Genomic DNA, 23968 nt, shown 5'->3' with positions numbered 1-23968 from the left:
GCCCCTCCCCTATTCATATTTCAGTCTATCTTTCAAACCAGTGCCTGGTTGCTAGGTTAAATTGGATCATAGCAACCTGACAGCTGCTGAAATTCCAAACTGCAGAGCTGCAGACCAAAAACCTGATTAATTGAAAAACTGCAAATAATAAAAAATGAAGACCAATTGCAAATTGTCTCAGAATAGCACTCTTTACATCATACTAAAAGTTAATCTAAAGGTAAATAACCTCTTTAATGAGGAACGCCAGCAGACATGAGATACTGCCCTAGACACGTAGGAATGTAAATAAACACGGAGGTGTGAGGGTTCAAGGGTTCCTTTTATGAGCTGAGCTACATTAACCCACCCTCCTCCCTTAGGGTAATGTCCCACGGGGAGACTAGTCGCCAGCAATAAATCTCTGCTATTGCAGGCTGTCAGCTTTCAGGCACAAAGTTCCCGATACCTTGACTGTACAGGGGGGCTGCATCTACCCTGCCTGGGTACCTGGGCCAATTGCAGGCACTCATTTCCCTACCTCCCCGAGTTAAAAGAACACTTTCTCCCCCTGACCTGGTTGATCCACCTCCTGAGTGAAGTCACTTCCAGTTAACAGTGACATTACTTCCGGTATCATGGGTCCAGGGTTGGGTTAGAAGTTAGCAACTTGCAGGCAGGTTCAGGCATGGGAAAGGGAAAGGAGCACAGGGGTCCAGTGAGTCTTACTCAGGGTTCAGGTCAGCGGGTCTGGTTCGGGTACGGGTCTGCCCAACTGGACCCATGCAGGACTCCAACAGCTGGCCTGGCTTTGGAACTGCTAAGGTGCCTCCAGGTGTCATGGAAGCATCCGTATGTAATAATAACAATGCATCAAACAAATGCACGCATTTAATTACATTTATGGGTTCAGGAAATATTCTCTGACAATCAGCAAATGACAGATCCCCTTTAAATAAATAAGAAGCAGATGAGTGACATGTCATTAAAGGGCAAGGAAAGGTAGAATCACTGGGGAGGGAGTCAGCCGTTAGGTACCCCCAGAGATTCTAGTCGCTCACTTTATCCCCCGACCCAGTGGGTGAGTATGGCAGCGAGTGAATCCAATAAAATGCAAAAGTTGCCAACAGAACAAAGGCAAGTCCATATGAAGGAAGAAGGATCATTCCTTACCCCGTTGCTGTTTTCGGTTAACGTTAGATTGGAGGCTCCAGCTGAGAAATGGTTAAAGCGCGGGTTCTTATTTGAGGTCATAATCTAGGTAAGTCATCCATGGGCGGTGTGAAGCAACCTCTGAAAAAGAAAAGAAAGCTGGCACGTTACTAGAGAACCAGGTACCAGTATGGCACAGAACCAAACCCATCAAGGCAACTGGCAATGCTCAGCCACACAAGCCAATGGGCACAATAATAGCTGAGTGAATGCACTTTGGCCCCAATGCAGCGGTTTAGGCGGCACAATGCAACCCCTGGGGTGAATATCAGTGTGGCAGGAACTATCCCAAAGTATCAGGGAGGCAGAGCCTGGAAAGAGCGGGTTTGTTTTTATCAAGTATTATCTACTTTCCAGCAAAACAAGGGCTGGCTGTAGCGGGGGCCCAGCGTGTGAGGGGCTGCACTGGGACCCGGGAGTTCTGCCCTATAAACACTATCCCAGCAGCTTGTTTTCATTACAGCCACTTGGGCCGGTCTCACGTGGAGACGAGAGTAACAAATAGAAGTAACTAAGGCCCTGCTGCTGTGGCGCAGATGGAATGCCTTCCCCGGGATCCAGGGCTGGAAATCTCGCACTTGGGATTCACTCACGTGATGGGGGGAGATTACTTTCATGGTGCAGCTGTCCAAATATTTTTATAAAATGGCCTCAGATCGGATCTGGTTGGAAGGAATGGCCGGTTATTTTATTGCCTGGCTCCAACTTTATTAGCTTGAAAACAGCGCCGAGGACACTGGGTGCAATAAAAGGTTTAGAAACTGTTACCATAATGAGTTTCCCCCACAAAACTGCAGTGCAATTAAGGTTTATTTACAAAAGCAATGTGCAAAGGGCAATATCGGCAGCTAGTTTGGGTGCATTTAAACACTATTAACAAAAGTACTTGTGTCCCTCCATGCTACTTACACGTGGACATGGCATACTTACGTGTAATGATAAACTGCATGGGACAAGATACGAGGGGCAATGGCCACAAGGGAGCCCTCTCTACATGCAGGCTTTGTGCCAGAGTTAGTTAGTTTGAAGGGCAGTTAGCTCTAATACACTGCCTAGGCAAAGGGAACACACAATAGAGCTTAGCACGGGGTCGGGTACTAGTGATGAACGGGTCAGCCAGGGCCCATGGGTTGGGCAAGTTTGGGGGCCAACCAACTGCCTCTAGAGACAGGTCACGGGGTCAAAGTCTCCCCCCAATAGTTCCAGGATGGTGGTTTTTTATAAACTTAAGCCCCACTCCCTCCTATGGCATCAGGTAAGGGCTGGGTCAGACAGGGTATATAAATTGGAGTGGCATGGCGGCCCAGGTCAGGGTCAGGGTCAAGTACAGGTTGAAGTTTTTTAACCCGTACACTACTATTAGGTACCAGGGAATACCTGCAAAGCGGGTGGAATTTAGGCAGAAGGTTATTTCTAACCTGGTTCATCTACCGCTCCGTGTGGCATCACAGTTTGAGCAGTTCCTGGGTCATGGTACTGCTAACTATGCAGGTAGGGTTAGGAAGTGGGTCAGGGAACAGACCAGGTAAGGCTCTGCCACAAAACTCTCCTCCTGCCTATAGAGGGAACTAAAAAGGCAATGGTACAGAATTTTTTAATTGATTGCATCCGGAAAGTTCCTTATTTGCGTATGTTCCCTAGATATAGGGGAGAAGTGTGTTAGAGACTGCTGTAACCCCAGTGTAGCCGCAATGTAATGATCCAGGAGAAAAGCACTAGAACAAGAATGTAGGGTTTGCAGCATCACAAGAGTTGCCCCGCGAGGCTTTCTCAGCGATTTTCCGAAATCGCGCCGCCGCGTGTGCCATCCCACCGGCGACTTACATTTTCGCCAGTGGGATGGCAGGTGATGGCAACTCAGGGAGATTAGTCGCCCGCGAACAGGGAGTTTTGTCGCGGGTGACTAATCTCCCCGTGTGCCAGAGCCCTAAATGTCTCCTAGTAAACCTGAAGCCAAATAAAGCAAAGGGCTTGCTGGGCAATTGTGATAAAGTGGTGGGAAATGAGAGAGGTTCCCTGTGGCTTGTCTCTCTCATTAGACCGCCTCTCTCCCCGCACCTTCCCCCTTCAACTCCCCAGCATATTGGCTACGTAATGGAAAGAAGAGGCAACAGTGGTTCCTCTCCAAGAACAGAGTGGGAGGGGGAGAGAAGCCCCTTACCCAACGTGGGAAATAAAATCATTCAATTGAACAAAGTGTCTTACAGCCCATAATAAACTACAACTCCCAGCAACCATTACAATCTTCTTAGGGCCTCAGCTGTATCTAATGTGTGTCCTGGGGTGTACGTCCTACATCTGTGTGCATCCTTCTAACACAGTGCTGTACAATCGACACTTATTAGCCATTTAAAGGACAAGTACCACCTATGCTTCCAAAACTGATGTTTTTGATCTCTTCCAGCTTATAAAAAATGAACCGTGTGGCTTTTTTTTTTTTGTTTTGTTTTGTTAGTGTCAGTTGTTTTGTCAGAAGTGAACACAGCTTTCATTAGATTTGTCAAGTGCAGTACCCGTTTTCAACAACATCATGTTCCACAGTGTGCCTTTCTCTGTGGGCCTTAGGGTAGGACCAAGCCCAGACTGGGCTTCAAAATAGGTCCTGATATTCCAAGTACACAGAGGCCCAAACAGCCCCACATAGGGCCAATAAATAGTGACTGTCTGTGGCATCTTACAGCAGCCCCTCTGGCATTTGCTAGAACCCACAGATTGCCAGTCAGGGTAGGACCATATGGCTGTAAATGCAGTGCAGGGGCTTCTATGGTTTCTCTTGTCAGTAACCACACCATCAAGCCCCACAGAAAACACTGCAGGGGTGATGCTTGCACAGCTTTAGGATTAAGTCACACTGAGCTACTTAGTAGCAGCTACTTGTCACGGCTACTAAACACCAGAAAATCCCCTGCCATAGACAATACTGAGAATTGCTTCTGCTAAAACACACGTAGAGACAAATATCAGTAAATGATCAGAATTGTCTATTTTAGTAGCCGTGACAAATAGCTCTGTGTGTCTTCCCCACTGCACAGTTGCACAAGCAATAGAAATAGCTTGCCACTGCTAGGACCTTATTCAGCAGCCCTGTCAGGACTGGATTACTGAGCTACCTGCTTGCCTGAGCCAAACAATGCAACTAATATTGTGCACCCAAATGTGCGAGATCCCCCAGTCCCACTAAAGCCACCCTATTCCCAAGCACTGTAAATTGGTGGAATATAAATGCAGTGCTGGGGTCCCAAAAGGATCAATTACCTGTACCCTGATCGGCCCCCACTGAGTCAAAACAGGTCTGAGCCAGCAGATTGGTTAATTGGCTCCTGATAAAACAGACCATAGTGTGTGTGTGAATGTGATGGAACTTTAGATTGGGGCACTGAATGGTGGAAATGATGTATAATCCCTTTCATGCACAGTAGTGGAGATAACAAAGTGATAGGCTGTTGCTGAACTGCACCTCTCAGCAACACGAGAGCCAGAAACAGCAGGATGATGGGATGCTTTGGGAAGCTGCAATTCCCAGCAGCTGAAGCCATTATACAAGAACTGATAAAGACCTGTATGAACAGCAATTACTTACTACAGGTATGGGATCTGCTATTCGGAAACCTGTTATCCAGGAACCTCAGAATTACGGAAAGCCTGTTTCCCATAGACTCCATTTTAATGAAATAATTCAGATTTTTAAAAATGTATTTTCTTTTTCTCTGTAAAAAATATCTTGTATTTGATACCAACTAAGGATCCTTATTGGATGAAAAACAATCCTATTGGGTTTAATTGATGTTTAATATTGTTTTTTAGTAGACTTAAGGTATGGAGATCCAAATTACGGAAAGACCCCTTATCCGGAATACCCTTGGTCCCGAGCATTCTGGATAACGGGTCCTATACCTGTATTTGGAATGATCATGAAGACATTCCATTACGAGCTGAACATCATTGTGACCCTCCATTCAGACCTGCACTGGAGGCAGAGAAGCCGTGCCTGTAGTAAGCACAGATGCAGAGTGGGCTGCTGGGCAATACAGTGGAACAAACATGGCCACCATTAGGGGGCTACAATAAGCGCTGCAGCCAGGGGCCCCATGGCAGAGGAGGCCCCAAGAGACTAGAAGGGGATATATAAGCAGACGGACATTGCAGGTGGAGTGGGCAGGATTTGGGCAGATCATGGATGGTCACACATGCACAGGGCATCTTTTTTAATTGGGGCCCAATTCGTTTTGTTGGCAGGGCCCAGTGCCAAGGTGACTGGTGAGTTAATGATTGGGCCCCTGTGGGGAGAGCTCTGTTGGCTTAGTACTATGGGGCCCTGAGAGCAAGGTCAGACAACATGCAATGGAAGATAATGACAATCACACTTTATATCAGTGGTGCCTGTGACCCTTGCGTTGTTGCTAGAGTATACCCCGCTGCAGCTACTGATGGCCAAAAAGCCACAGGTTGGGCAGTCAGATTTATAGGATAGGGAGCCCCAACACAGTCTGTTCTACCCTTGTACCGCCACTGCAACTCTAAGCCAGCAACAAATAGTGTTAAACTGCAACTCCCAGCATCCTCATGAAAGTTGTACTTCCAAAACAATTGCATCCCCATTGGCCCCTCATTCCTGACTTTATATGCATTGCATACTGTGGCATAAAGAATAAAGGGCAAGTAGAGCCTACCGTATATTAATGTATAGCAGTGAAGAGCAAATGGTAACAAACAAATGATAATAATAATACTTAGAATTCCTGTGAATAAGGACCTGCCGCCTTACCTTGCCCGGAGCTGCGCGGTGCCTTCACTAGGACATTTCCCTGCCGGTCGTACAGGAGATGATTTCACAACAGCCCCAAGTCTGTGTGTGTGCGTGCTGGCCGGGACGTAGGGAGTGAGCTGTACAGAAAGGCATGTAACAAGCAGTGGGCGATAAGTTAGCGAAAACTGGAAAGTCCCTGACCAATCAACAGGCTAGGAGCTGATCCTGTGCATTAAACAAACACATGGCCACAGCCAGAGAGCCAGAGAGAGCCGGACAAGCTCGCACATCTCTCCAGCCAATGGCCCCGGGGTAAAAGCATGAACCTAATCTCAAAAATCCCCAAAATGCACTTTTTATTTGCTTAAGGGACTGCACAGAGCTTAGTATCCCCTTAATGGATCCACATAATTCATGTTGGTTAAAATAGGATAAACTAATACTTGTCCTTTCTCTTTAAAGGGGTGGTTCACCTTCCAGTAAACCTTTAGTATGTAATAGAAAGGCCAATTCTAATTAACTTTTATCAATTGGTCTTCATTATTTATTTCTTAAATATTTGCCTTCTTCTTCAGACTCTCTCCAGCTTTCAAATGGGGGTCACTGACCCCGGCAGCCAAAAAACCTTTTGCTCTGCGAGGCTACAGTTTTATTGTTATTGTTACTTTTTTAGGCCCTCTCCTACAGATATATCAGTCACCCATTCAGACCACTCCCTGGTTGCTAAGGTAGTTTGGACCCTAGCAAACTGAAAGCTGCTGTTCAAAAAATGAAATATTAAAAAAAACTACAAAAAATAAAGACCAACTGCAAATTGTCTCAGAATATCACTCTCATCCTAAGTTAACTCAAAGATGAACAACCCGTTTAAGATGTGCATCAGAAATCCCTTAATTTACTATTGTGTTTTGTCAGTTCGCCCTTGCCTGCATTGGCCAGATGTTTGTTAAACATAAACCGGCTACAAGAGACATCCATTTGGAAACAAGTCAGGGCCAATCACTGGCTTTTTTCAAAGGCTGATGTGGACTCCAAGGTGGTCCTCAGCCAATGGGCTTTTTAAATCAGCCCATAAGCTATCTGGCCAATTCTTAAGGTGGCCATACATGTTAAGATCCGCTCTAATTTGATAATTTGGCCCTGGGATCGAATTATATTGGCGCTAATGGGCACAGTTGGTTCGGAGACTGCATCAACGAGCTAATTCGGTCCCCGATCCAACTAAATTTTTTAACGTGCCCGATCGATATCTGCACGATTTCAGGCCAGATATCAGTCGGGCAGGCCCCTCGTTCCTGCCCCTACACGGGGCGATAAGCTGCCGAATTTGTCTAAGGGATCGATATCGGCAGCTAGAATCGGTCCGTGTATGGCCACCTTTAGGCAGATGTTCATCTGGCAGAAAGGTCCCCAACGGGCCAATAAGACACTGACAGTCTAACGAATCAGAAGCTTTTATCAGTCCGTGAAAGGCTGGGCTGATAAAAGGTTCAGCCTACAAAGGAAAGTGTTGCCCTGCCAGGGCCGCCATTAGGGGGTACTGCAGACAGAGGCCCCAAGATGGAGGTGAAGCCTGTGTGCTGCTAAAGGGTGGGGTTTGTGTGGAAATGGGAAGGGTTTGCATGGATCATGGGTGGAATATTGGTATAATTAGGGAATGGTCAGGGGGGATTATGACTGTGACTGTACACAAGGGGCATTTTTTGTTTCCTTGGGGACCTATTTCTTTGTTGAAGGGCCCGCAACCCAGGAGGTCCAGGTGGCCAATGAGCTTATAGCTGGGAACTCCTGGGTGGAGGGTCCATGGCACATGTCATTCATACAAATGGAAACCCCGACACAGCAGTTTTCGCACTAAAAATGCACATTTGAGCATGGCCTGCCGGACTATATAACAGTGCATGGCCACCTTCCCCGCTGACAACTGGGCCTAAAAGCCACATTTGAAACCATAAGTACAATGGAAACCATGGTTTATACAGCAGCACTTGATTTCCCAGGATTAGACCAGAGGTGGGAATCATCCAGAACCACCATTAACTGCCAGCACTGCTCACTCTGTATCATGTTCTGTATGCAGAAGAAGAAGAAAGCGAGCCAGAGACCAATGGCACGGAGCAGTAGTTGATGTGTGGGTTGACACAAAACCTGTGGGTCTGGCAGGTACAGGTTTGGTGCGGGTCCTACAATGGCAGTATTTTGTGGGTTAGGGTGGGGTGCCATAGGTCTGGACTGGGAGTCAATATAGTCCCTGACATCAAGAACACAGAGGCCCAAACAGCACCCCTCCAGCCCAATAAATAGTGACTGTCTATGGCATCTTACAGCAGCCCCTCTGGCATTTTTCAGAACCCACAGATTGCCAGTCCAGGCCTGGGTGCGGGTTAAGGTTTTGCAGGTTGAGTTTCTCTGAACACACACATCACTAATAGTGAGTGCTTATGAGTATTAACCAATACACTACTTAGTACATTAGTGCAAAACCACCCACCAAGCCTAAATAATACCAGCATTCGCCATAAAGAAACGTAAGCTAAAAACAGATGCATTAAAGTTAATTCTGAAAAGCACAATGATGAAAGAAACAAAACTGTCTGGAAAATATAAACTTACCGCTATAGGAAATGTCATTGTCATTACAATGTGTGTGCAGCACTGGGTGTCTGTGTCCCTCCCCTCGCACAGCTGCTGCAATAAGTTGCTACATAAGGACTGACCAAAGCGACTTTCAGCCCCTCGGACCTTACTACAGGGACTGATGGGAATGGGATAGGGGCCTTAGATTGTAAGCTCCACTGGGGCAGGGACTGATGGGAATGTGATAGGGACCTTAGATTGTAAGCTCACTGGGGCAGGAACTGATGGGAATGTGATAGGGACCTTAGATTGTAAGCTCACTGGGGCAGGGATTGATGGGAATGTGATAGGGACCTTAGATTGTAAGCTCACTGGGGCAGGGGCTGATGGGAATGGGATAGGGACCTTAGATTGTAAGCTCACTGGGCCAGGGACTGATGGGAATGGGATAGGGACCTTAGATTGTAAGCTCACTGGGGCAGGGACTGATGGGAATGGGATAGGGACCTTAGATTGTAAGCTCACTGGGGCAGGGACTGATGGGAATGTGATAGGGACCTTAGATTGTAAGCTCACTGGGGCAGGGACTGATGGGAATGTGATAGGGACCTTAGATTGTAAGCTCACTGGGGCAGGGACTGATGGGAATGTGATAGGGACCTTAGATTGTAAGCTCCACTGGGGCAGGGACTGATGGGAATGTGATAGGGACCTTAGATTGTAAGCTCACTGGGGCAGGGACTGATGGGAATGTGATAGGGACCTTAGATTGTAAGCTCACTGGGGCAGGGACTGATGGGAATGTGATAGGGACCTTAGATTGTAAGCTCACTGGGGCAGGGACTGATGGGAATGTGATAGGGACCTTAGATTGTAAGCTCACTGGGGCAGGGACTGATGGGAATGTGATAGGGACCTTAGATTGTAAGCTCCACTGGGGCAGGGACTGATGGGAATGTGATAGGGACCTTAGATTGTAAGCTCACTGGGGCAGGGACTGATGGGAATGTGATAGGGACCTTAGATTGTAAGCTCACTGGGGCAGGGACTGATGGGAATGGGATAGGGACCTTAGATTGTAAGCTCACTGGGGCAGGGACTGATGGGAATGTGATAGGGACCTTAGATTGTAAGCTCCACTGGGGCAGGGACTGATGGGAATGTGATAGGGACCTTAGATTGTAAGCTCCACTGGGGCAGGGACTGATGGGAATGTGATAGGGACCTTAGATTGTAAGCTCCACTGGGGCAGGGACTGATGGGAATGTGATAGGGACCTTAGATTGTAAGCTCACTGGGGCAGGGACTGATGGGAATAATGTAAAATCTCTGTACAGCACTGCAGCTGACTGCAGACTGATTTAGACGCCATATAATCACCGCAGTCCTTATAATTGGATAGTCTCCCCCAAACACCCCGAGTTGCTGGCGGCCCAGGGTCAGTGCTTTCTCCCCTCCCCTAAAGCCGCCCCTGTCAGGCTGAGCAACATGAAGGGCTCCTACTCTCCCCACAGCAGCCTCTGCACTGGGAATCCATGTGGAAATGCTGCTAACACGTCCGTACTGATGCCTTACTGCCTGGGTAACGTGGCTCTACAGAATTATTGTACCTGCCCCCCTCCTAATTATGTGCAGGCACAGACACCGAGCCCTCACTGCAAACCTTCTCCCCCAATCCCCGCCATACACACACGGTCAATTCACCATTACACGCTCTAATATCGCTCAACTCACCAATCTGTAGACCTGTTTTCCGGCTCCCACTAAACCCCCAAACCAGCCCCTCCCCCTGACAAAAACCAGATTCCGGGAATTCCCGGCGCATGGCATTTTGGGAATTGAAGTTCCCTGTCAGCCACGCACCATGTTAATAAAGAGAATGGAAAACTACAAGTTCCGGCTGCCCAAAAGTCAAGTGTCACTTTCAACCAATGAGCGAGTTGTAGTTTCTTGTCACTCCGCTGAATGGGCGGCAACGCTGGTGGAACTAGCCAATCCCCGGCGGTGTTGGAAACGTGCGCGTTACGTTCATAGTTGTGATTGGGCGCACAGCAGGTGACGTTACAGCGTAGCCCAATGGCATTGTGGCCATTCCTCTATATAAAAGTTGGGTGCGGGGCAGGGAGTAGGTCTTTGCGCGTCCAGCGGCCTCTGAGGTAGGACTGTGTGGGGTTACGGGTGTGGAACGTACCATGTGGCTGCGCCATGTGGGTGTCTTAATTTTTTTTTTTAATATTATTTCTATGTCGCTCAGTTAATTATCGAACACCCACGTTTATAAAGTCTTCTGGGTGCGGCCTTATATCGAATTATGCCTTTTCCTTCAGAAGATAATTCCTTATGGTTATTGAAGCGCCAGTGAACCCTACTTCATATTTGGCCAAGAAGTAATAATAATATTGTTATTGAAGGCTTTGCTTCAACGTGGCCCTGTATAAGGATATAGGAGATCCCCTGTGAGTTCCATAACTTGTACCTATGAACTTGCCTGGTGATATACAGGCCTTGTGCCTTCATGTGGCCATTGCACTACAAGGTAAATGATCATACAGGTATAGGACCCGTTATCCAGAATGCTCGGGACCAAGGGTATTCTGGATAAGGGGTCTTTCTGTTATTTGGATCTTCATACCTTAAGTCTACTAAAAAATCAATAACATTAATTAAACCCAATAGGATTATTTTGCATCCAATAAGGATTATTTATATCTTAGTTGGGATCAAGTACAGGTACTGTTTTATTATTACAGAGAAAAGGGAATCATTTAACCATTGAATAAACCCAATAGGGCTGTTCTGCCCCCAATAAGGGGTAATTATATCTTAGTTGGGATCAAGTACAGGGTACTGCTTTTTTTTTTTTTACAGAGAAAAAGAAAATCCATTTTAAAAATCTGAATTATTTGATTAAAATGGAGTCTATGGGAGACAGACTTTCCCTAATTCGGAGCTTTCTGGATAACGGGTTTCTGGATAATGGATCCCATACCTGTATTCTAAAACTTATGTATTCTTTAGAAGGAAATAAATACCCCCTGTATTAATGAACTTGCCTGGTGATACAAAGGCCTTGTGCCTTCATGTGGCCATTGGACTACAAGGTAAATTCTAATATAATAATACTTCCTGACACCTATATAACTGGCAGTGACTGTATGTATAGTACACATAATGTTATCTCTGTGTAGCTACCTAGACCCGCCTCCTATGCTTTATTAAAACACACAAATAATGATGCCTTATCTTGTCCAACACAGGAGAGAACTGATGTATCTGTCCGGCCAGGCGCCATGACATCATCACTTGACCGCGCACAATGTCGTGACATCACTCTGCATGCCGCCAGATACGCTAGCACTCTTCTCTGCCAGGAGCTTTAGTACAATTCATGCATATCTGCAGGCAGCAGTTACACCCAGGATCCGGGGCTGACTGTACCTCATTGGAAATTGTCTTTTTCCATTTGAAAATTTCATTACATCTTTTTGGTAGGTTAAAATACAAAAAAGTGTTGCTGTCTAAACAAATGCATATGGTTCTTTCCCCAAAATAGTTTAAATAAAGGGATTTTTTATTTTAACGGACACTGGAGCACAAAGGCCGGCAAAGTTGGTGATTATAAAATAAAGGACCTGCATTGTGGATATTTGGGTATTAGAGGCAAAAGTATCCGATACAAGAACACAGGACTGTTGTGGACCCCTCACACGGTGCTGGGGATAGCTTTGCTGGTTGGAAACGGATAACTGATTTTATTTATTTTATGGCTTGGGCCTAGATATAAGTTATCAGGTTTGCATCCCCTGTACTCGTGTCACATTCTGTGTAGTCTTATAAGTATTCCCCCAGCCATTGCTGCTAGTGGCGTACATTGCTGCTAGTGGCGTACACAGGGCAGGTTGGGTGGGTTAGGACTGGCAATGGGCTGCCTATTGACACTGGTGTCCAGAACCTCCTGCAACATTTGTCCTGCTCTCTTAGCCCCCCCCCCCCCCCAGTTATGTCACTGCGGTGCCCTGCCTATTCTTCATGTCGACAGAGGGGATTTGACCTGAGTGGTTTAAAACATTGGCGGGCCATTTAGGAGGTTTATGGTTGGTGCAGTTCAACATTACTATTGGTTGTGTCTGCTCCCCTGGGTAGTATTAATGCAGTTGGCCATTTTAGAGGAATATACAGATGTGCAGCAGGGAAGACAAATTATAATTTGTGTATTCGTATAAATATACAGAGATTAAATGTAAAAGGAACATTAGGAAGAAACTTTGCCCTGTAGAGCTTAGTCTGTTGGTCTGTAACAAACAGGCAAAAGTAGGAGGGCAACGTTTACAAAGGTACGCCATAATGACCACTGTTGGTTTGATGCCTTACTTGCTGCTTTGTTTTGATAGACTCTTTATCACATTTATGTATCTTATACATTTTAGAATATGGGGTGCCAAAAATGATTACTGATGTTTGGAAATGCCTTTTTCAAATTGGGTTATTCTTGGTTCATGGATGGGATCAAAATGATCTAGCAGCCCCAATAATATGGCTGGAAAAATATATAACACATAAAATGTTAGCCAAGTATTTTATGGCCAAGTCGGTTTCACTGGCCCGAGGATGATCCGTGTGTTTTATCCTAGGGCAGAATATCTAATAACTAATGGCTAAATTTGCTAAGTATTTGCTATTTTATTGACCTGGCGAATAATCAAACATGTAGAACTGACCAACATATGGCAAAGATGGTTTTAATTTGAAGGGGTCTATCAAAACCAAAAGGCTTTACCAAGGGAGGCAATTCAGTAGTCCCAGTAATCTAACTGGAATTTTAGTAGTTCCAAGTGTTAGTATGCCCAGCACTAACCCTGGAGGTGGCAGCAAATCTAGTTGCATCCATAAGTACTTCTTCCAATCAACCCAATAGAATACCATATCTTCACCAAGTTTAACTCGTATAGGCGTCATATGTTGTTGCTTAGTATCGGGGGGATACAGTGCAGTGTCCCAATGCTGTTGATTTAAATGGGAATATTTTATAGTTTCAGAGAGAAGACATGCCAAAGTGTATAGTCCGAAGTTGCCCTCACAAGAGTGGAAAAAAGATTCAGTACCCTGATGTGATTCTGCACGTATTCCCCAAGAACTTTGAACGAATTAAGAGATGGCTTCAACAGACCGGTCAGGAATTCAAAGATCTGGATAGATACGCGCAGTGCATTCTGGAAGAGAAGAAAAATGACAATTATCGCATGTGCTCTGACCACTTCGCCCCGGAATGTTACACATTTAGAGGAAGCACTAAGGCTCTGAGGGAAGATGCGGTGCCCACTATATTTCCCGATGCGAATGGGAGACCAATGATAAAAGAAAGCAACTTCAATCGATCGTATGCTAAAAAAATACGACTGCAGGCCCAATTAGCAGAGACGCAAGCATCAAATTCTCAGAACACTGAGGTACCAGCTGCATTCATGAGCCATGCAGATTCCTTAGCCAGTTATTTAGCTGGCAAAAGGAGAGATGCAAGCACTCAAACAGAGGGACATGGCGTTGCCACAGACCAAGCCGCTGAGTTTCCAGAAATTGTGATGCCAACAAATGCTGAGCCTGACCTCTGTAACAGTAACATGATTAAAGAGTTAATGGGTGAGAAGATCCCTTTGCATGATAAGCAAACATCTTGTCTTGGCAGGAACTGTTCTGTTGGGGGGTCCACTGTAACCTCTGTGCAGTCACAAAAGAGGAAAGAATCTTCTCTCCCGTTGGAAACTACTCATGAAGTCAGTGTGACCATTGAAGACATTTCAGAAGAGGATATAGTGCAAGAAAGGAAATTTTTGGTCTTCGAGTCATGCCTGGATACCTTGTTCTATAAACTCACGTGCGGTGCCGGTGTAGGCTGCACGTCTCCAGTCGGGAGCTTCAGAAAACATGTCGACGGCTCATTTCTCTCAGTAACTGGGTGTTGTGTGAATGGGCATCAATTCCAGTTGTGGCAAAGCCAGCCATACTTGGAACAGGTTGCTGCTGGGAATCTTCTGTTATCGGCTGCCATTCTCTTTAGTGGCTCTAATTTTAAGCAAGTCCATGAAATGAATAACCTCTTGGGGTTGCAGCAGATATCCAGAACTGATTATTTGAAACATCAAAAGGAATTTCTCTTTGGGACTATTGACCATCACTGGCTTCTGGAGCAGCAGAGAGTCAAGGAAGAAATTGGCAAAAAAGCTTTGTGTATTGTTGCGGATGAGATGTACAGCAGCTCCAAGCACACAGCGAAACATTGTTCCTATGCAATGATAGATCAGGCTACACAAAAGGTTGTTGATTTCAAAGCTTGTCCCCTTGCCCGGATTAGGTCTTTAACTGTGAGAAGGGCTTTTCAGAATTGCCTTGACCGGATACTGGATGACAAATTTGATGTGCATGCTGTTGCTACAGATTGCCACCCTGGAATAGAGAGATTAATGCGAGAGAAGTATGTGGCCATTAACCATCAATATAAAGTCTGCAGTTATTCTAAAGAACTAAAGAAGCGCCTGATCCTGGCCAGTAAGAAAAAGATGAGTGAAAAAATTGAGTTATGGATAAATCCCATCATCAACCATTTTTGGTGGAGCATTAAAACTTGCGGTGGGGATGGAAACATGCTTCGTGAAAGGTGGCAGTCTCTTCTATATCACCTCACAAACCAGCATAACTGGGTGGATTTAGACCTGTATAGTTCTTGTTCCCATAAGCCACTAACGTGGAAGGAGAGGAAGGCCACCCCCTGGCTGAAAAAAAAGAGCCTAGCCTATAAGCATCTTGTGGAAGTTGTAAAAGACCCACAGATGGAAAAAGACTTTCCTCATCTGTCTTGCTACTGCCACACTGGTTACGTTGTTAGCTTCCATAGCTACATTCGTAAGTACAGAGCCAGTTTAGCGCTTGATATGGATTCGATGGAAGCGAGGACCAAACTGGCCGTACTTGCCCACAACCATAATATTGGTAAACAGGGCAAAATACGAGTGCCCGTGAAGCATAAAAAATGGTTTGATATGCAAAAAGAAATGAAGATTGCCTCCAGAGCAAATAGCAGATGGCTTGTGAAAACTGTTCACGGAGAAATGTCAAACGCACATTTGAAAGGTTTGTTAACGGACCTTCTTAGAATGTGCAATGGCAAACTCGTCTCCCCATGGAAAGCGAGATCTGTGCATCTTCCCCACAGTGCAAGGGCTGCACGTCGACCTGTCGCTGGAGCAAAAAGAAAATAAAATTGCTACTTTCCTGCAACTCCTGAGGTGGAAATATTTTCTGAATATAGGTAAGCTGGAGGCTGTATTTTGTGCTCTGTATACCTTTATTTTAGCTGTGACTTAAGCTGCCCATACATGGTAAGATCTGCTTGCTTGGTTCTTCTCCCGAAATGACCACCTACGGGTGGGCGCTATCAGGCCATAGGGCCAAATGATCAAATTTAAATAGCAGGTATAGGTGGTGTTGGTTCAGGGACTGCATCAACAAGCCGATGAGGTCCCCGATCCGACGGAAAAATGAAACGTGCCCGATCGAGATCTGGCCAATGACACTGCTAAAGGTCCCCATACACGTTAAGATTCGCCAATTTCAGGCCAGATATCGGTCGGCCAGGCCCCTCGTTTCTGCCATTACATGGGCCAATAAGCTGCCGAATCGGTCCAAGGGACAGATACCGGCAGCTACAATCAGCCCGTGTATGGGGACCTTAAGCAGCATGTTCTCGAGTATTTTTCATTAGAGATGTCCGCCTTAAAGCAGTTTATGAATTGAACAGGGTCGTCCAAGATTTTAAAGAAAGAGATGACTATTAGTGATAAGTCTGTTTACCAAGGTGGCTACATGATCCTGGATCAACCTCCACGTGCATCTTGGATCAAAAGTTACGCTTACTACTTGTATGCAGCATAATATTTGCGTAATCCTGCAAAATGACTCCCTTTCCCTGTTGTTGCATTGTCATTGGGGTGGGATTAAAATAAAGCAGCAGTTTGTGTAATGGTGTTCTGTTTAAACTGACCAGAAAAACCCAAGTCTTCTCACTAACTTCATTTTCTGCCGACTGTGGCTGGTTTCCTGAAATGAACAGCAGTCAGTGTTTCAAATTCATTGCTAACAGTGGAAAAACAAATCTAGAAAAATTGATGTAAAACTGCCGCAGTGCTCAGGGTTTCTATATTTATTTGGTCTGAGGGTTTACATTACCTTTAAGCCACTTCTGGTAGATTGCCACTGAGGCACAGTTCTCCCCCCATACTAGAAGTAGCCCTGCCCTTCTCCCATATATAAGAAACCTGCTGAGTCTGCATATACCATCATGTGTATTAACCCTTTCAGTGCAGTGTATTGTGGAATCTGCAGCGCCAGTATAAATAACCATAGTGCGGTGCCAGTTAATAGTTTAGTCAGACCTTTGATCTGTCAATCTTGACCCTTATAAAAGTTACTTTATGTAATTGGCTAGTTCCTAATAGCATTACTAATTATTCATAAAATTATAAAACTTGGGGTTGTTAAAATAAAATCAGCCAACATGTATGTGTATGTAGGTAGGTATACATAACAACCACCCTATAATGTGCACAATATCAACCCACTCCAAATGGCCAATTGGGTATAGGGAAACTGGCGTTAATATGGTGCATTGATTTATATAGCCATGACAGTTTTTCCCTTTTAAGGCTTGTTTCTAATGGTTATTTCTCCCTTTCTGTGTTACTCAGACAAAAGCAAGAACGCAGAACCGTTTCCTTGGCTGGCCGGACTTACCCCTGGCTTTCATTATGCACCTGACTGGTGAATACCTACCGCTTCGTCCCAAGCGTAGTTTCTTGTGTATATCTGGATATGGCATTGCACTACCCACCCAGGTGTGTGTCAACCCGGTCACGGTTATCTGCTTTGTATTTGCCAAGGATGTATCCTGAATTCTGACACCTCATATGAAACTGTAACAACAGCTTCTTGATTCTGTCCTTTGGGCTGAGGCAATAAGATGGATGTAGCTTCTCACATAATGTTATTTAGCAGTGACAAGTGTCAGTTTATTTTATTGATACCTGTTTTTTTTTTTTGTTTTTGTTTATTGTTGAGTCCTAGCAAATGAAGTTGGCGATTGCTTTCAGTCATAAGCCGGCAACAACTATGGGAGCCATGGTTAAACAGCTTGAGTGGGAGGAAGTGCATTTTAGGCTGATGCCACACAGTGTGCGGCCCATTTAGCCTGATCTTTATAAAAAGGATATGTGCTGCACTGTCAATGAAGAGTATTGCTCACAAACTGCCATGTTCCCTAAGGGTACCTATTTAATTAAGGTTCCGTGTAGCCTGTTTGTGATTGACTGGAGCAGAATGAGACTTTAGCTGGGATTGCATCGAATGCCAATCTTGTCTGTCAGACATAGGACACTGTGCCACTGGCATAAACACTGTTCTTTAGAAACATCACACTAATAAACTAAATCCATTCAGTATAACTTTATTAGCCTGCTGTGCCTCTAAGGAGGCCTTGTTGCTAGTGCAGTTATACAGGTTACCGGCCAGAGTAAGTATGCGCTGAATGTAGGGGCACTTATAAGCTACACCATTATTTCCTAAACTACTGCAAGGTGGAAGGAGCTCCTATTGGCTATGGCATAAGCTGTACTGGAAACTGCCAAATCTTGCAAGATTATTGGCTGGTCTGGCAAATAGTTAGAGTGAGGCACATTGATTCTAAGGTTAACTAGAAACAGTTCTCGGTTATGGATTTATGGACTTGCATATTAATGTTATCTGAGTTATGGGCTATTGGGTTACTCTATTAAAAATGGCTTCCATGTCAGCCGGTTTACTTTTTTTTGTTTTGTTTGTTTTTCCCTTTTATTGGGGGTTTTAGTCACCATATATATTATATATATTCTGCTCCACAGCGGTACCCAGCAGGATTTGCCTACAAAGATTACTTTGATAGAGTGAAACAGCTACAAGTTATATGTATTATACAAAGATTCACTTGAACTTTTAAAATTGGCCTAATCCATCTTTGTTTTACAGGTGGTCACCTGTGTGTGTGGAAAGGGTGTCGCTGTCCCATTTCAGGTATGTTCCAGTGATAATGGAGTCACTCATGGACTGTGTGTTTGCCAGTGATGTTCCCTAAATTCTGACACCTCATATGAAACTGTTAATAACGGCTTCTTGATTCTATTGCTTGGGCTGAGGCACTGAGATCAAATGATGTTTTCACATATCTGTGCTGTTGAAAATTGTATTCTAATAGGGGTTTGTGCACTCTGTATTGCAGGTGAGGCGCTGTGTCCCCCTTCATTGCCCGTGGGTGGGAAAAGCCCACATGGAGCATCATTAACCATTCAGGTCTGTAATGGCTTTCAGTCACTCTTATTACTTTGCCAAGGATGTTCCCTAAATTCTGACACCTCATATGAAACTGTTAATAACGGCTTCTTGATTCTATTGCTTGGGCTGAGGCACTGAGATGAATGTATTTTCTCCCATATCGGTGCTTGAAGTAAAGTAAAGACTTTCTTATTAGGGATTTCTCCATCTGTATTACAGATAAGGCACCACTCCCCTTCCTTCGCTCTTGGGTGGAAAAACCAACATGGAGTATCGCTAAATCCATTCAGGTCTGTAATGGCTTTGAGTTGCCTCTTATATTTCTTTGCCAAGGATGTTCCCTAAATTCTGACACCTCATATGAAACTCTCTTGATTCTATTGCTTTGGGCTGAGGCATAAAAGGAAACGACTGCTGTTAGTGGGAACACTGCCTTGAACCCTGCAGAATATTTCAGCCTGTTTGTTCTTGTAGGTCTGACCAAGAAGCCCATTCATAATGAGAGGATGTGTTCAGCCATTTTTTTTATCCAGTAAGTGTCTCCCAGTTCAGTACAGATGGCGCATATGTCCAATGTTGTCTTGCCTAGGATGGACCCTAAATTCTGACACCTCATATGAAACTGTCTTGATTCTATTGCTTGGGCTGAGGCACGGAGATTAATAATCTTCTCACATATTAGCTTTGTAAGCTCTGTGTACTATTATTTTAATAGGGATTTATCTATCTGTGTTACAGACATGGTGCCGTTCTTCTTCCTTCACTCTGGGGTGGAAAAACCAACATGGAGTATCGCTATATCCATTCAGGTCTGTCTGTAATGGCTTTGAGTTGCCTCTTATTACTTTGCCAAGGATGTTCCCTAAATTCTGACACCTCATATGAAACTGTAAACACAGCATTGTGATTTTGTTCTTTGGGCTGAGGCTTTGCTCTGCAACATAAAGTTTGTACTGAGTAAGGAGACCGCTCTATAGACCTCTTGTTCCTGTCATTTTAGTGCTGCTGAAATGGAACATTCTTATGCACGGCCCTGTGAGTGCAACGCAATACAGGCAGCTCTGAATAAAGGGAGAACATGGTAAGACACTGGCCACTATCTTACATATGTTAGTTTCTTTATACGGGTATGAAACCCATTATCCAGAAAGTTCCGAATTATGGAAAGGCCACCTCCCATAGACTCCATTTTAATCAAATAGTTTCTTTTTCTCTCTAGTAGTAATAAAACAGTACCTGTACTTGATCCCAACTAAGATATAATTACCCCTTATTGGGGGCAGAACAATCCTATTGGGTTTATTTAATGGTTAAATGATTCCCTTTTCTCTGTAATAATAAAACAGTACCTGTACTTGATCCCAACTAAGATATAATTACCCCTTATTGGGGGCAGAACAGCCCTATTGGGTTTATTTAATGGTTAAATGATTCCCTTTTCTCTGTAATAATAAAACAGTACCTGTACTTGATCCCAACTAAGATATAATTACCTCTTATTGGGGGCAGAACAGCCCTATTGGGTTTATTCAATACTTAAATCTTAGCAAGCCTAAAAAAATCCGCTAAGGGATCCTTTGGAATAGATACTGTTATACAGCAGCCGGATACATGTAGAAGCCCTGTGCCCGTTGCTGCACATTTCTGGCACACTCTGGATGTGTATTCCTGCATTAAAGGGGGGGCTGGGTGTTACAGAATACCTTAACGCTTTTCCTCTTTGGAAACAACAAAAGATTACCTAATTCCTCCACTAAAGCGCTTTAAGAAAGTTGTATTTGTTTCTAAACCCCTCGGCATTCTCAGTCGCGCTGAATAATCACCTTGCAAGCGCTTCCGACACCTCCATATAAGTGAGAGCAGCACTCGGGTCGGCCACCGAGCCCAAGCACTTGCACGATGTGAGATTATAAAGCTCCTCATTACCTTCCCTCACATAACAACACGCCCGGCACCCCGTCTGCACTTACATAACTAGCTGCTTTGTGGAACAGTCTCAGAAAACTGAAATCCCTGGTCCCATAGGCCTCAAACTTACAATGAAGATTTGTTCCTTTTCTAGGAGTCTGATCCCGGCGCCGCTGATCTTCGCACATCGGGAACTGAGCCAGAACGTTGTTCTTTATTGTTACATCATTAGGAACATGATTATCGATGACGGCAGATATTATTGGCTCCATCTAGAGGCTCTGATCAGAAGGAATCTCTGCCTTGAACCAGAAAACCTTTTTTGGATGCTTCGCTGGAATTGTATTATAGGATCAAAAATAAAAGCATAAACTCGCCGCTCTCGTATTAAGCGCAATGTTTTATTTCTCATGTTTTACAAAAGTTTATATATAAGTAACGGTGAGCAGTTATACACAGCTAGCACGATATCAGCTACTTGCCAAATGCTGGTCACTTCCTTTTGCACGGAATAAGCTATTACATGTTTAGCCCTGTACACGTTGAACCAAAATATTATAACAAAAAATCATAGGCTGTTCCAGCTTGCGTATACTATATGGTCATGATATCTTTCCCTCCATATAAAAGTTTCTGGCTCAGGACAAGAGTTTGGTTGGTCTTTAGTAGTCTCTTTCCTGTAACCCAGAGCCTATGTAAGCTACTGGCTGGGCTCCTGCAGACACTGTTATCACCTTATTGGCCCATTGATGTCGGCCAACCAAGTGCCTTCCAATTGGTACCTGTCTGAAGATCCAGTCTGGCAAGGGCTACATTGGCATATTGTTGCAGTCCTTGCCCAACAGGTCTCTAGGCCCTGAGTTTGCCTCCCAGGCACCAGTGATTGGATCAGCACAATTTGTCCCAGTGAGAGCAAACCGGCCAGAGATCCATTCGTTTGGCAACCTTACCAATTGAGCAGCTTCGGCAGGCAAACCTTACACAGAGCTTAACTGGCATCCCTGCCTCTTCTAAAATTATCTCTCCAGCGGTTGTAGTTACAGCAACTATTTATAGTAAACTGCTTATTGGGGCTTCTACTATCTGTGTACAGTCTGAAGAAATGCCCTCATTCTTTATGATAGTGAGAAGGTGCTGCTTAAGGACATTAGAAAAAGCTCTCATAGGAGCATGAAGGAAATACTGCTAGGCATATATATATATATATATATATATATATTTTTTTTTTTTTTTCAGGTTCGATCAAGGGCATAGGATAGTATCATTTTGGGACTTATTAAATAACTCCGAGCAACCAATCAGCAGGTAGCATTTACAAACATCTGGTTGGTTGCTAGCTGTGGGCAAAATAAGGCCTTAATATACCAGCCAATGTGTGATATTACCATCTCCTTTACACACAATGAATGTCCCAGTATTTTGGGATTAGCCGCTAGTAACGCTGCAGGAAGTCAGTCCTGTGTGCGCAGTGATAGGTGGATTGCATCTATTTCTGTCCAATCACACGTGGGACCGATGCTGACGGGATTGGCCATTTATAAACCCTAGCGGAGAATATGCGTCTAGACAAAAGCGTAATGAGTGGGAACAGCGCCCTGTTGTAAGAGGCAGCTCAGCACAGCTGCCGGTACCACTATGGGATGATATAAAAAAGTCCAATACTAAATAGTTCAAGCAAAAAGAAAAAAGCTCCACAACAAACAAAGCCATAAACACACTGGTCGGAAGTACGACAGCCGCAGACAAAAGGACATCTAAAGTTTTTTCCTCAATGGGATATGGCGGGGGGAATGCATGGCACAAGTGCCCCCAATTAAAGTTGTCACACACACACGGGGGGGGGATTCCTTTTCCCATTATGGGTAACGATTAACATTTATAATTATTGTGGACATTCCCGCTGTGTCCATCCCTGTGTAGTTAACCTGTGCAGTCACTGCAGGACTGTAACTGGTTTAGATGTCCTTTTGTTCAACACATCAGATTGCTACCCTCACAGAAGAACGAACACAGACATGCACAGACAGATACTCTCCACAAGGAATGGGTCTGTGCTGAAGCGGGGCTCATTGCCCCATTGGCGGAGATGCCGAAACGCTCTCGTCAGTCTCTGTACAGGAATTGTAGGATGGCTCTTCCCCCTCTGGCTTCCGGCGGGCGCGGCAGGATCAGGATTTACAGCAACCTGAGCCCTTTACTTCCTTTTTGACATAGTCGTGAAGTTTGAATTTGGGTTCGTTGGGCAGCTTCATCGACCTGTGCTTCAGTTCTCTGGTGGAAGGAAGGGGATGGAGTCCCAGGGAAAGCAGATACAGGGATGGAGGGGTAACAAAAAAGTATATTCATATATCAATTCATAACAGGGTTTGTTTGCTACCAATAGTACCATGCAGGCCTCATTTACTGTTAGTGGGGGCAAAAATACCATCTATAAAGCACAGTATTTACACCCAGCCAGGCATTAAGTACAGTTTGACCTGAACAGATATAACTAGAGGGCAGGAGTATGTGCGACTACTGAGAGGTCGTAACCATAATGATTTTACATGTGCAAATGTTCCCAGGTATGTATTGTGTCCGGACTACAAGCTCTGCATAGAGAGAGAGAACGGGGCAACTTGGCACTTGCTCTGTCAGAGCATCGATAAAATATGTACCTTATGGGATAAGCAAACCTTTAAAATAGGTTCACGTAAAATGGATGAGACTGCTATTCACTTGTAATTTACATTCACTATTTATTTTGATTCCAAGATATTAAGGGTTAAAAGTACTGTTAATACAAATACATTTTATTACAAACAGCGCCACCTGCTGGTCACTTTCCAGACATGAAAGCCGATGCCCGGCTAGCAGGGGGAAAGTGGCAATCTTAGTTCTCAACTACATCACAGGGTGGGACAGTGACATCATGGGGGTGAAGCTGTGTTGTCACAAGGGGCAGAGTTATGGCTGATCTAGGAAAGTCCTGTCCAGTTTTCCAAATTAGGAAACCTGGGCAGGCAGTTACCAGACGGATGGCAACCATATTGGGGATGTTGTCGAGGAAGTTGTCAGGAGAAAGAAAGAGGGCTGGGCTGATGTTCTTCTGGTTAGGAAAGTTATCTGAGGTTTCGCTAACCAGAATAACATCAGATCAGCCATCTTTCTCCTGACAACGTCCTCTATTACTTTATATTTGGAAAGTGACCA

The 23968-nt window shown here is 44.7% G+C and overlaps 3 protein-coding genes and 5 non-coding genes across 18 annotated transcripts in view; 6 read left to right on the top strand and 2 right to left on the bottom strand.

Moving 5' to 3' along the window:
- The window catches only part of traf7 (TNF receptor associated factor 7), a 29445-nt gene extending 19133 nt beyond the window's left edge, over positions 1-10312 (bottom strand). Inside the window, 3 exon segments of one of the 3 annotated variants that reach the window (NM_001142030.1) lie at positions 1153-1272; positions 5957-6075; positions 10250-10270. In NM_001142030.1, coding sequence (NP_001135502.1) covers positions 1153-1233 — 81 coding nt within the window. In that variant the 5' untranslated portion in view covers positions 1234-1272; positions 5957-6075; positions 10250-10270. 3 annotated transcript variants of the gene reach the window in all.
- A 292-nt stretch (positions 10313-10604) lies between these two features.
- Positions 10605-21163, top strand: MGC145244 (uncharacterized protein). Of its 6 annotated transcripts, none has more exons than XM_031892735.1 (11): positions 10605-10671; positions 11773-12003; positions 13546-15818; positions 17254-17400; positions 18566-18610; positions 18816-18886; positions 19088-19158; positions 19343-19400; positions 19607-19677; positions 19869-19949; positions 20931-21153. In XM_031892735.1, the coding sequence occupies exon 3, from the start codon at positions 13561-13563 to the stop codon at positions 15766-15768; it is 2208 nt and encodes a 735-aa protein (XP_031748595.1). In that variant the 5' UTR covers positions 10605-10671; positions 11773-12003; positions 13546-13560; the 3' UTR covers positions 15769-15818; positions 17254-17400; positions 18566-18610; positions 18816-18886; positions 19088-19158; positions 19343-19400; positions 19607-19677; positions 19869-19949; positions 20931-21153.
- LOC116407894 lies at positions 17439-17521 on the top strand. Its single transcript, XR_004220585.1, has one exon. It is a non-coding gene; the product is annotated as a small nucleolar RNA SNORD60 (small nucleolar RNA).
- Positions 18653-18736, top strand: LOC116407893. Its single transcript, XR_004220584.1, has one exon. It is a non-coding gene; the product is annotated as a small nucleolar RNA SNORD60 (small nucleolar RNA).
- On the top strand, positions 18920-19003 carry LOC116407896. Its single transcript, XR_004220587.1, has one exon. It is a non-coding gene; the product is annotated as a small nucleolar RNA SNORD60 (small nucleolar RNA).
- LOC116407898 lies at positions 19451-19522 on the top strand. The gene has a single exon (XR_004220589.1). It is a non-coding gene; the product is annotated as a small nucleolar RNA SNORD60 (small nucleolar RNA).
- Positions 19716-19798, top strand: LOC116407895. Its single transcript, XR_004220586.1, has one exon. It is a non-coding gene; the product is annotated as a small nucleolar RNA SNORD60 (small nucleolar RNA).
- Positions 21157-23968, bottom strand: part of rab26 (RAB26, member RAS oncogene family) — a 130189-nt gene continuing 127377 nt past the window's right edge. For 3 of the 4 annotated variants that reach the window (XM_012970587.3, XM_012970586.3, XM_031892751.1), the window contains one exon: positions 21157-23047. In XM_012970587.3, coding sequence (XP_012826041.1) covers positions 22945-23047 — 103 coding nt within the window. In that variant the 3' untranslated portion in view covers positions 21157-22944. 4 annotated transcript variants of the gene reach the window in all.

This window comes from Xenopus tropicalis, chromosome 9 (genome assembly GCF_000004195.4).
Source record: "Xenopus tropicalis strain Nigerian chromosome 9, UCB_Xtro_10.0, whole genome shotgun sequence".
Classification (NCBI taxonomy): Eukaryota; Metazoa; Chordata; class Amphibia; order Anura; family Pipidae; genus Xenopus; species Xenopus tropicalis.
The sequence above is the reverse complement of the archived record's forward strand: the minus strand, read 5'-3'. Positions and strand labels throughout refer to the sequence as shown.